The sequence below is a fragment of the Gorilla gorilla genome, chromosome 7 (genome assembly GCF_029281585.2).
Source record: "Gorilla gorilla gorilla isolate KB3781 chromosome 7, NHGRI_mGorGor1-v2.1_pri, whole genome shotgun sequence".
NCBI lineage: Eukaryota > Metazoa > Chordata > Mammalia > Primates > Hominidae > Gorilla > Gorilla gorilla.
Genome location: NC_073231.2, coordinates 118,761,109 through 118,775,015, shown reverse-complemented (window position 1 = coordinate 118,775,015; position 13,907 = coordinate 118,761,109). Strand labels below are relative to the sequence as shown.

General features: G+C 33.5%; 1 protein-coding gene across 3 annotated transcripts in view; it reads left to right on the top strand.

The window, feature by feature from the left end:
- Positions 1 to 13,907, top strand: part of CSMD3 (CUB and Sushi multiple domains 3) — a 1,204,746-nt gene that overhangs the window by 502,999 nt on the left and 687,840 nt on the right. For all 3 annotated transcript variants that reach the window (XM_019032923.3, XM_031014090.3, XM_019032924.3), the window contains one exon: positions 12,366 to 12,490. In XM_019032923.3, coding sequence (XP_018888468.2) covers positions 12,366 to 12,490 — 125 coding nt within the window. The remainder of the gene's footprint in view (positions 1 to 12,365; positions 12,491 to 13,907) is intronic.

Sequence of the window (13,907 nt, the reverse complement as noted above, 5' to 3'; positions counted from 1 at the left end):
CTTCTTTGCACTCATGTACTCAGCCAATACCCACTGTGTACCCACTGCAGACATTGGGCTAAACCCTAGATAAAACGACGAATATGATGTAATTTTTCCCTTCAAGAGTTTACAGTCTTAGCTCATATCCCAGTGACTCATAAAAGGTTGTTGCTGATCTTCCCAGACCTTTAGTGTACTTCTGTATGCCTGTCTGCAACCTGTGGGGCCTGCTCTCCTCAACTAGATGCTAGTGGTATTTTTTAGATTCCCCTTAGAAATAGAAAGTTTGTAAACTTTCTATTCCCACGGCAAAACTGTCTTTACCCCCTCACTAGCTCAGGCTTTTGGAACTTGCTAAGTCTAACATACTGGGTTCTAATTTGACCATAAAAAAAATGTCGAATTATTTTTAATGTAAAATAATGAGATTTCTTGTCATTCTAATTTTAATTCCTCAAATATAAATAGTAACTTTAAGGTAGCAGTTTACACATTCACTGTGACTTATTCAGAAATCGTTATATAGGACCCTTCTCTGATCTATGATTCAGAGTATCAGAGTGTGATGCACTCCATTGCTATTTCCACTGTTTAATGCATTATGGGCTCCAGCTGGCCTAGGACTTGGTGGAGAGATGGTGAAGAGATGGTGGAAAGACAGCAAATATAAGACCATGTCTTTTCTAACAATCATGGTAAGGTATATTGTAATACTTCGCAGAACTGATATTACAATTTGGTGTAAAATTTGTAACATTTTAAACCAGCTCATATTACAAACTGGTAAAAAATTTGAACTATTCTATTTCATACCATTATAGAATGCTTGGGGCTTAATTTTCTTTTAGAGTTAAGAGAATCTATTATTCTGAATAATAGAGATATTTTTATCATTATACACCACTTGATAATATCTTATACAGCTATCTATTTGTATTTTAGCACCATATCTATTCTTAGAGACTTCTTGAATTTTATAGCTGGAAAAAAAAATCTCAGAGGTCATCTTGCAGTTACTCCCAACTCCCCAATCCACGATTTGATTTTATAAAACTGATACTAAATTTGCCTAACATTTAGTAGAGCACTATTTCTTATTTTTATTTTTGTTTTTACCAGAAATACTTTTTATATATTTTATTGATGTGTAATATTTGTACATGTTTATGGGGAACATATGATATTTTGATACATGCATAGAATGTGTAATGATCAAATCAGGGTATTTTGGATAGCCATCACCTTGAACATTTACCATTTCTTTCTCTTAGAAACATTTTAAATCTTCTTTTATAGCTGTGTTGAAATGCAAATATACAATATCTTGTTAACCATAGTCACCCTACTGTGCTATCAAATACTGAAATTATTCCTTCTATCTAACTGTAGGTATCCATTAACCAACCTCTCTTTGTACCCCCTCCCATGTACACACACACTGCACACCCTTCCCAGCCTCTGGTAACTATTTTTCTTTTTTCCTTTTTTTTTTCTCGCTCTGTCTCCCAGGCTGGAGTGCAGTGGCACAATCTCGGCTCACTGCGAGCTCCGCCTTCTGGGTTCATGCCATTCTCCTGCCTCAGCCTCCCAAGTAGCCTGCAATCCCAGCACTTTGGGAGGCCAAGGCAGGCGGATCATGAGGTCAGGAGATTGAGACCACCCTGGCTAACATGGTGAAACCCCATCTCTACTAAAAATACTATCTTTCTATTTTCTATGTCTATGAGATGAACATTTTTAGCTTGCACATATGCATAAAAATTTGTGATATTTTGTCTTTCTGTGCCTGGCTTATTTTACTTAATAATGTGATCTGAAGTTCCGTCCATGTTGCTGCATATGATAGGATTTCATTCATTTTGTGATTGAATAGTATTCCATTGTGTATGCACACTACATTTGTCCATTCATCTGCTGATAGACACTTAGATTGATTTCATATGTCAGCTATTGTGAATAGTGTTGCAATAAACATGGGAATGCAGATATCCCAAAGGACTGATTTCCTTTCCTTTGGATGAATACCCAGTGGTGGGATTGCTGGTTCTTATGGTAGTTCTACTTTTAGTTTTTTGAGAACTCTTCATACTGCCCCCCATAATGACTGTACTAATTTACCTCTCCACCAACAGTGTGTAAGAGTTACCTTTCCTCTGCATCCTCACCAGCATTTGTTACTTTAGGTCTTTATGGTAATAGCCCTTCTAACTGTGGTAAGATGATATCTCATTATGGTTTTGATTTGCATTTCTCTGATGATTAGTGATGTTGAACATTTTTCATATACGTGTTTGCCATTTGTATGTCTTCCTTTAAGAAATGTCAGTTCAGACCCTTTGTCCACTTTTATGGGATTATTTATATTTTTGCTATTGAGTTGTTTGATTTCCTTTTAAATTCAGAATATTACTCCCTTGTCAGAGGAGTAATTTGTAAATATTTTCTTCTATTCAACAGGTTGTCTTTTTACTTTGTTGATTTTTCCTTTGCTGTGTGAAAGCTTTCTGGTTTACTGTAGTCCCATTTGTCTATTTTTCTTTTTGTTTCCTGTGATTTTGAAGTTTTAACCATACAATCTTTTCCTAGACAAGTTCCCTAGAACATTTTCCTTAAGTTTTTTTTTTTTTAGTCGTTTTGTAGTTTCGGATTTTACATTTAAGTCTTTAATCAATTTTGAGTTGATTTTTTATATGGTGAGAAATAAAGGTCTAGTTTCATTCCTCTGTAATGGATATCCAGTTTTCCCAGCACCATTTATTGAAGAGAGTGTTGGAAAGGCATTTCTAATGCAAGAAGAGACATTAATTCCAAAGTTGTTTAAATCAGGATAGTTTAATCTTTATGATTAGAGGAAGTGCTTTATAGCATAGTCACTATGTTAAATGAAAATGATTTAAAAACAAAATACCCATACCTTCTAAGTTCACATTTTATTCATGAAAGAGGCACAGCAACATAAAAAAAATGATGAAGTATTTAAGGTATGTTTGCTTTGGCAGATTTATTTTAATAAAAAGCTAATTGATTCATGGAATATGACAGCTGTAACTCATCTAAAGGTAACCTAATTTATTCTACTCAAAATTTTTCTCAGTGGACTATAATACTGATAAATTGAATGTGGAAAAGTTGATTTTATATTATAGGCTTAATATGGCAATAGCAACTTAATATTCTAAATTTACATTACTGACATATGCAATAATTTATTATTCCTTGTCAGCACCTCCATATAGGATTCAAGGGGTAAATATTAAACATAGGTAGTCAGTGTTTACTCTAACTGGTCCTTCCAATGTATAAAAGATTGAACAGTTCACAGACAGTGAGGTAGTTGCTATGCACATCGGTCTTCGCACTTTAAATATCATTCACAAAGTACCTTGTGGGTTACTCTTGCAAATTTCTATGACATTAACTGGTAAAAACGTCAAGAGTAGATCAAATGGGATTTTATAGAGGAAAGTAGTTTGTAAACTAGAATGCTCTATTCAAATATAAATTTTTAATATTCTTTTAATGATTTATATTAGGATTAAAAATAAACTTGATCATTTTGGATAATTTGTAACATTGTGCATCACAAAGCTCAGTTCATCTATGCCTCTATAATGTTTCCCTACTCTGAGGTGGATTTGACTTTAACTATTTAAACCTCTACTTCAACTGGTTTATTTCTCTCTGACAGCTGTTCTTAAATATAGGGCCACAGTCTTCTGGGGCTTTTTAAAATATAATTAATGTGTTGCCACTATTAAGAGATCAAAGTTTAATATAATATAAGCCTGGAAAAATTAGATACAAATAGGTTTATCCTCATTACATTATTTAGTTTATTGCTGTCTAATAGTAGTATAGGGATGAGAACACAGGGAGTGATATAGCAATGGGAACAGTTAAAGTTAATGTCACAAGAATGAGATGTTAACCTTGCCTTATGGCTTAAAGAGGCGTATTGTATGAATATGCCTACATGTGAACTTCAAAATAGCATGTTGTGGAAATCATTAGGAAGCTTACCAACCTAAACAATATAGCATTAAATTATTTCCTTTATTAGCTCTCACACTAGTTTTATTTTACTTTTTCATTTGAAGGGATTGTATAACCAGGTTCTACTTTATAATCTTAACTGCTTTCTTTCCTATGATCATACCAACAAAAATGATCCCAAACATAGATCTTCATTTAATACTATTTGAAAGCTTTATTATATTCAAATGATTTTAACTCATGTCTTAAAAACATTTCTGTCACAGAAAAAAAATTATTTAAGCTTTTAATTAGATTATATTTTGCCACTTAAGTGTATGTATATTGTAATTTTTCTGAACATTTTCATGTTACTTTCTAACGCATTCTACTAGTAACCTTCAAAAGCACTTTATTTTATTGCCTTTTATCTATCAAAGTATATCATTATCCTACTATGTGCCTTTTCTTACTTTACAACACAGTTATGGATCTGTACCATACTTCACTTGTTATGTAAAAATATTGTGCTTATGTAGAATTGAAGATCTATTAAAAATTGTTTAATTAAGACACAAAATCTGACCTAGTGAGTGTTATATATAAGAGATAAAGCAAAGCAGAATAAAAACATCATATAGTGACAAGTATTTATCTCTTAGTCTCTATAAAAAGAATTATCAAAATAAAAATAAAATCTTCAGCCCTCACATTTTTAATAGTTGTACTAAATTTAAAATCTTGAAATCTTTTTTTTTTATTTTTTTTATTATGCTTTAAGTTTTAGGGTACATGTGCACATGGTGCAGGTTAGTTACATACACGTACATGCGCCATGCTGGTGTGCTGCACCCACTAACTCGTCATCTAGCATTAGGTATATCTCCCAATGCTATCCCTCCCCACCCCCTCACCCCATGGGAGAAAATTTTCGCAACCTACTCATCTGACAAAGGGCTAATATCCAGAATCTACAATGAACTCAAACAAATTTACAAGAAAAAAACAACCCCATCAAAAAGTGGGCGAAGGACATGAACAGACACTTCTCAAAAGAAGACATTTGTGCAGCCAAAAAACACATGAAAAAATGCTCACCATCACTGGCCATAAGAGAAATGCAAATCAAAACCACAGTGAGATACCATCTCACACCAGTTAGAATGGCAATCATTAAAAAGTCAGGAAACAACAGGTGCTGGAGAGGATGTGGAGAAATAGGAACACTTTTACACTGTTGGTGGGACTGTAAACTAGTTCAACCATTGTGGAAGTCAGTGTGGCGATTCCTCAGGGATCTAGAACTAGAAATACCATTTGACCCAGCCATCCCATTACTGGGTATATACCCAAAGGACCATAAATCATGCTGCTATAAAGATACATGCACACGTATGTTTATTGCGGCACTATTCACAATAGCAAAGACTTGGAACCAACCCAAATGTCCAACAATGATAGACTGGATTAAGAAAATGTGGCACATATACACCATGGAATACTATGCAGCCATAAAAAATGATGAGTTCATGTCCTTTGTAGGGACATGGATGAAACTGGAAATCATCATTCTCAGTAAACTATCGCAAGAACAAAAAACCAAGCACCGCATATTCTCACTCATAGGTGGGAATTGAACAATGAGATCACATGGACACAGGAAGGGGAACATCACAATCTTGAAATCTTATTGGGTATTATAGCAAGGATTTTTGAGGATTCTGAGGAGTTCACCACAGTTAATTTTGGAGGTTAACGAAAAGGACTCTATGATAATAATCAGTATGCTTTCTCTTGAAGGTTTGAAATTATAACTTTTTCTGTGACATTTGCTTTTAGCTTGGTTAGCTATTTAACTAGCTGTTGTCATATGAAAATCTGTATTAACTAATGCACTTGCCTAGGGCTTTTGCGTTTCTCTCTGAACAATGTATTTCTTTTGGGATTTTTTCTTTTTCCAGAATATTGCTTCTTTTGGAATTACACTATTTTTGAGTATACTGTGTTATGTTTCATAGAAGTATATAAGTAGAGGAAGTAAATCTACAAGAAGAAGGATGTACTCCTAGTGATAGAATTTATCTGAAGCTGAGTATTGGAGGGGCAAAGACAGGTAGCATTATTATCTTTCTAGTATACTTGAAATTGTACACAAATGACCAAGCTTGGGGTTATTAAATAGGGCAGTAGTTGGCATAAATATTGAATGAGGTAGTGAGTGACCTTGAGCATTCCACAAAGCAAGAACCTAGTAACAATATCCAGACTGATTATAACCAACAGTGTAAAGAAATACGAAAGTTTGTGAATGCTGAATTGAATTCTCTTTGTATCAGACATAGTCTTGGTTTGGATGACATTATTTCTGCAAAAGAATGACATTAATTTTATAAGGTCAATGAAATAGGCAATAGGTATAAAAAATGGTATTCATTATATTTTGAAGAAAAGTTTTGGTATGAGATGAAATACTTTGTAATATCTAACAAAGCTTATCAATGTAACTTAGAGTCAGAAACAAAATATTTTGAAAGTAAAGTAATTTATCATCCCTTTGGATAGAGTTTATTAACATTTAATTTTTATGACTTACAAATAAACAGATTAATACCATCACTTTTACTACCAGCTTAAAATGAGAGTTGAATATTCAAGAGAAAGAAGGAATAATTAATAGTACAAGTAATGACAAGGCGGGGTGGATTGAATCCCAAACTAGTTGGAGGAATGACCCCTCTATAAGGAGCTTCACTTGCTCCAATTTTACAGGAAGGAAAGAAGAAAGAAATAATTAGAATTTGAGAAGAACTACAATTTTGGAATTAGACTCAAAAGTACCTTTAACAGTGTAGAGCTTAAGTGGTTTTCACTTTTTTTTTTTACTAATCTTAATTTTCAAAATTTCTGCAATACGTACTTGTACAATTTTAAAACAGAAAATCTCATATTGTAAAATAACCTTAGATATTCTAATGTGCAATTACTCATTTTTGAAATTGCTAGTTTAAAGACATTTAGAGAATAATTAGACTTTTAAAGATATTAAATCAGCATTATTGTGGTCATTTTGGTAATAGTTATTTTCTTCACGTTTAGTGTTTTGATTTTTTTGCTACAGAAATGGTTTGCAGATACTTTAATTTTTAGATCATCTGTCATGCCTGAATAATTTCTATTTGTACAGTGATAATTTTGAAAAATATGCATCTGCTACTTAGTGTTAAATTTCTGCATCTGTCAGGAAATTGTCTAGACCTTTTTAAATAGACCAAAAAATAATAACAACAAAAGTGCAGACAAATTTACTCTTGATGTAATGCTGTCAAGATTCATTCCTCCTTTGCTTTTTTTTTTAGATCCTCTTCTATGACCCAAGCACTATTATCTGTCCTTCCATATTTCTGTATTTGTTCATATCCTGTCTATTTGATTGTAAATAAAATTATAGATTCACTATCTTGGGCCAACATAGGTAAAATTTGTGTATTTGGAAAAACCTCATATCTTCTCTTACTGACAGCTTTGATATTATAGGGTGTTTTTGCAAAATAAGTATCATTTTTAAAAAGATGACAGCACTTAAACATTGACCAGCATAATCATGAGAAGGTCAACTCTAGTTTTTCAAACAATATCATTATGTATCATTTGCCTTATGACTTGGTACTTTCAAATTAAAAATGTGCTCAGCCATTTGTTTTGAAATGTTGTATCAGAATGAATAACTTATTAAAGTGGAAAGTTTTATTTGGCTGGGTAGGGCAGACATCTCTTCTGTGGTGACAGATGAATTTCAGTGGATACAGCTTGTCCTCCTTGTCATTTCATGGTAACTGAATACTTTCCTAGGAATGCATACACACAAACACACACACGCTCACACACACACACACACACACACACATATTTAATGAGAGTGTAAGTTTTTCTCACGTTTGACTCAAATATTAAAACAGTTAATACAATGAAAGCACAGTGCATTTGTTTAAGATATCCATTTCCTGATGATTGAGCCTGGATTTTACTGGAAAGGCTGCTTATTTCATTGACTTCTGTCCTCTCTGTGTTGTTTTGCACTTTTATATTTTTGGTCTAGAATATGTTGAAGTGTAGCTGTGATCCTGGATGGAGATGTTTGCAAATGCCCAATATAGATGATTTTCTTCATTAGTGGGGAAGAAATTAATGGCTTATACAATACAAATGAGTAATTAGAAATATTTGCCATCTTGGCAGTTTGGGTTCTAAATCCGCATTTTAAAATATCCCATTCCCTCTCCTCCTGCAGCATAAACAGGAGCAGACCTAGAAAATCTAAATCAGAGGACATCCATGGGCCATGTGGCCAAAATGTCATATATGATGCATTTAGATGGCATCTTATAAGCTAACTTAAGATAAAATAGTAAGGTAGAAAATGGTCCTCTCATCTAGGTGAGAAGGCTCCTTTCTTCCTACCTTCTTTATCTTTACACTATTTCTCTCTCTTACTGCTGCATCTTAACTTAAGCCCCTAAATAATTGTAGCAATTGTTCTACTGAGGTATGGGAAAGCAATGCACAAAGAGATGAAAATATTTAATTTTTTTTTTTTTTTGAGATGGCGTCTCCCTCTGTCGAGTGCAGTAGCGTGATCTCAGCTCACTGCAAGCTCCACTTCCCGGGTTCACGCCATTCTCCTGCCTCAGCCTCCCCAGTAGCTGGGACTACAGGTGCCCGCCAACACGCTGGGCTAATTTTTTTATTTTTATTTTTATTTTTATTTTTAGTAGAGACGGGGTCTCACCGTGTTAGCCAGGATGGTCTCGATCTCCTGACCTCATAATCCTCCCTCCTTGGCCTCCCAGAGGAAAATATTTAATTCTTAATGGATAAATTAATAAGAGCTTCATGTGTAACCTAAAATTAAAATCAAATCTTAATAATAATTAAGCTAAATGAGGAAAATGAGAATTCCTGGCAGAGTAGACATTGTAGAAAGACCAAAGGTATGAGAAAACGTAAATTACAGTTAATGGTATTTGGAACATAAGGTTCATGTTAGGGAGATATGGGATGTGAGAATATAAACTTTATAAATGGACAAAAATAAATTTCCCCCACCAGAACTTAAATATAATTATGACATGAAATTTTAAAGTTGGGACAAATGGAGGAATACAGAGATACTCAAAATGACTTTAAAAGACAAGAACCCCTAGACTATGAGGACTTCATTTTAATCTAACTGAGGGAAATAACTGAGTGCTTGATATGTGATAGACACTGTGTAGTTTATAAATAATATTTCATTACTTTATCACAACAGATGAGAAAGCTGAAGTTTAGGGCAGAGTTAGTATTTGAAAGGAGATACCTGTGATTCTCTAGCTTAAACTGTTCACCACTACTCTAAACTACTTTTCCAAGTGTATTAAGGGGAGAAGAACATGTTGAGATGGCTAATCTGTAGGGGAAAAATAAGTATAGAAGCTTCAGAGACCATTACTGGTAATCTTTAGTATAGTAGCAAAACAGTTACATTTATTATTTTATAATAATTATAATTATTATTATTATCAATTTCCTGTCTCCAAGCTAAGTGAATTAATTTTCTATAATCAAAAGAAACATGCTCAAACTCCTATCACTTAAACAAGATGTCATTTATTACTTTTAGCAAGAAGAGCCTGGTTAGAACTAGAATATCATAATTATCTGTGACGAACATGGTAACCATGATAGATCATTAATTTATTATGTTAGTGAGAAAATAGTAATTAAATGAATCCTATGGGCCAGGCCCTATACTGGGCCTTGTTCCTCCATCCCCTAAAGTTTTTACCATCATTAGCTTGTAGCTACTACTTTTCTAATACTTGTTGCCATCATAACATCTCCATGAAAACTCGGATTTCCGTGACAGCTTGTTAACTAAACTGTTTGCTTCTATCTTTGGCCGCTTAAATTGTATCCTTCACTCAGAAACCAATGAGTTCATTTTAAAGCATAGTGTTCACTTGTCTTAAACCCCTGTAACAAATGCCCAATTCTCTCAGAATGAGGGTCAAAATCCTTATCATGGCCTACAAAGTTGTAACCAATCTAACCACAATCCCTAATTACTTCCTTGACTTAATTTCACATACCCCTCTCTTTATTTTCTGTGCTCCAATCACATTAGTATTTTTCTTGCTCTTTCTTGAACACAGCAAATGCAGCAGGCAATTGGAAATAGTGGGTGCCATGGATTATAAAAATTTAATTAACCTTGAGAGAGTATCCTGACAAAGAATATTTTTCCAGTTATAGGGATAAGGACATATCTGAGTGCATTAGACAGTCTTATATGTTAGCAACCAATAAATCTGCAAAAGATAGATTTAATCACTCTTTAAAATCTATACATAAACTTACAATACTTTTGGAAATGTTTGACATGTTGGGAAACAAAATAAATAAGAGACTTGAGGTTTTCTTAGTGGAAGCAGGGAGACAAATAAACAGTGTATTAGATAGTATATAGGAAATAACATGGAAGAAGACAATGGAATAGGCGTAGCTGTTTTACAGAGAGCAGTAAGGGAGGGCCTTATGGATAAAATATCATGCGAGGAGAAACCAGAACAATTGAGAATGGGAGATACAGGGCTTCTGAAGAAATGGTTTTCCAGATTGATATAACAGCAAGTGTAAAGACCCTGAGGGAGGCACATGCTTAATATCTTCAAGCCAGAGCAAGGAAGTCGATAAATCTAAAGAACAGAGATGGAAGGAGAAAGCATAGGAAATTAATCCTGCAAATTAGCAGAGACCAAATCACATCGGCAATTTTAAGGGCAATCTCTTTAGTATAAGTGAAACAGGTGATCCCTTTATTCTGAGTGAAACAGGGATGGGAAATTTGAAAGTACAAAAGTGATATGATTTGAACTAACCTTTAAAAAGTTTGCTCTGGATACTATTTAAGAACAGATTGCAGGGAGGCAAGAACAGAAAGAGGAAAAACAAACACCATAGCAAGAAGGACTATTGCAATCATATGAATGAGAAATTGTGGCTCAGATTCCTATTAACACTGTAGGGCTGAAAAATGTTAGATTCTGGATTTCTAATGTGTTGCTGACAGGATTTTCCTGATGGAGTGCTTGTGAAATGCAAGACAAAAAGATGAGTTAAGAATAACTGTAAGGTTTTTGGCCTTAGCAACTTGAAGAATGGAGTTTTCGCTTATTGAAATGAGAAAGAAGGAAAAGGCAGATAATTGACTGTTATGTAAACTTTTAAGGTTGCTCAAGCTCTAAGAGTAGTCTAAATAAAACTTGAAGTCATGACGAGGTCTAAGAAGACTGTAAATATAATCTCTCTTTGGTTATACGGATTAACTTCTAGAGATGTTGATCAGGTGTCACAATGAGTGAGAGATGACATGTAGGACTTTTTATGCCATGTTAAGGGACTATTTAGCCATAAAATGTATGGAGCCCTGTCATTTGCAACAACGTGGGTGGAACTGGAGATTGTTAGCGAATTGAGCCAGGCACAGAAAGACAAACATCACATGTTCTCACTTATCTGAGGGATCTAAAAATCAAAACAATTAAACATGGATATAGAGATTAGAATAATGGTTACCAGAGGCTGGGAAGGTTAGTGGGGGGTGTGGGGGCAGCTAGGAGGGAGAGGGGTATGGTTAATGGGTAAAAAAAGAAATAGAAAGAATGAAAAAGACCTACTATTTGATAGCATAACAAGATAGCTATAGTCAATAATAACTTAATCATATAGTTCAAAATAACCAAAAGAATGTAATGGTATTTTTTGTAACACAAAGGATAAATTCATGAGGGGGATAAATATCTCATTCTCCCTGATTATTTCATATTGCATGACTTCATGAAAACATCTTAGGTACCCCATAAATATATACACCCACTATGCACCTACAAAAATTTAAAATATTTTTAGAAAAAATGCCTTATGAAAATCAATCAGTACAATTTTGCATCTCTAAATACATTAAATGCATGTTTATAGACACAAATGCATGTGTAAATGCATACACATGTAGAGACACATCTACAAACATACACATGTAAATACATGCCAGAAAAACACCATAATATGGTATGAACACAAGCACTGTACTGGAATTCAAGTCAGAATAGCCACATTTTGATTCACATTTACCATCTACTTAGCATGGTAAACTTAGTGAATTATTTGACCTTCATTCTACATCTATTAAGAAGATGATTAAATTTGATGATAGCTTTACATTTCTACAAGTCATACTTTCACATTTTGTTTTCCAAAATACTTTTTGTCACTATAGTACACATTTGACCTATTGGATATTGCCAGCAGAAGTGAAGCCTAGTTATTATGTTGCATCTTTCTTATCATATTTTTTCTCTTTTATTTAACTTTAGCCTTGGATCAACTGTGCAGTTCTCTTGTGCTGAAGATTATGTCCTACAGGGTGCAAAGAGCATCACCTGTCAACGGATAGCTGAAGTTTTTGCTGCTTGGAGTGATCACAGGCCTGTGTGTAAAGGTAATGTTTTATAATAATGCCCTCTGAACACATTTTAATAGTTTAACCTTTATTTCATTGTAATTAAGTTGCAATTAAGTCTTTGAATTGTAATATAATCTTCAAGGAAAGATTGTGCTCATATATTTATTGATATTTATAGAAAATCTGCAAAATGTGAATCAATCTATTAGGTTCCCAAGGAATTTCCAATTAATAATCATACAACATAGACTGAAGAATAAAGTATGTAATACAAGACTCTGGAAACATTGTCAGCATTTTTTGAAAATCACAATTACCCTGTCTGTATAGGCAATGATACAGATATTTTAAAGCCGTAATTTCTTCTCCACTTGCATAGTTTGCCATTTGAATTGCTTATGTGTCCGTGTCTACAATACTTGGTAGCAGTCAAGGTAGAGTACAGGTTCTACAGTTAGTTAATTTAATCTAGAACAAACCAGTTAGTTCTCTGGCTTTATATGTCACATTATCAATAATTCCAAATAAGATATAAATATATATCTTATATTATCTGCATGTGTGTATATATACATAAGATATACATATATATATATCTTATCTGGAATTACTGGAGGTATATATATGTATGTGCGTGTGTGTGTGTGTGTGGCATATGTGTGTACATATATATATAAATACCAGTATGTGTATATGTGCGTGTGTGTGTGTGTGTGTGTGTGTGTATATATATATGGCAAAATATTGACTGGACAAAACTCATTGAGGACAATTTTAAATATAGAAGAAAATATTATGAAAGGCAAGTGACATTTTGTACAGCTACTTAGAAAATAAAGAAAGGCACTAACACAACCAACTGGGGTACCTTTTTATTTTTAACATGGGAGTTCAAATGTATTAAAATCATCTGACTTTGTAGTTGAGTTTTAATAAGTAATTCACAGTGCAAAACACCTGATTATAAGTCAATTTGACTACACATAGTGTAAATGTCATCATCTTTAAATACTAAAAAAACTAACAGATATGCCAATATCATTAGACATAAACATCAAGGTTTGCAAGAACCATATCATTGAGGTCAGTCTGATTTCAAATAATTCCTGCCAGTAGAATTAAAATCTACACCTCAAATTTAAATATCTGTTACTGACTTGTGACAGAGTATAGAAACAACTATTATCTCATTGAGATAAATCTTTAAAAATATGAATATAATTAAATGATGTTATATCTATATTATTATACTCCTTTTTCACCTTCTGACTGTTTCTTTGCCATCTATTCCACTTGCTTACCTTTTTCTCTTCTTTAACTGCTTGTGACCACTTGTAGGAACAAACATTAACTTTTTTAATTAAACTGTTAAGTGTCAATTTAACTGTTAATCATGAAAACTAATCTTTCCCTCCTCCTTTATCCTAGCTAGCACATGCATCACCTTTCCTCA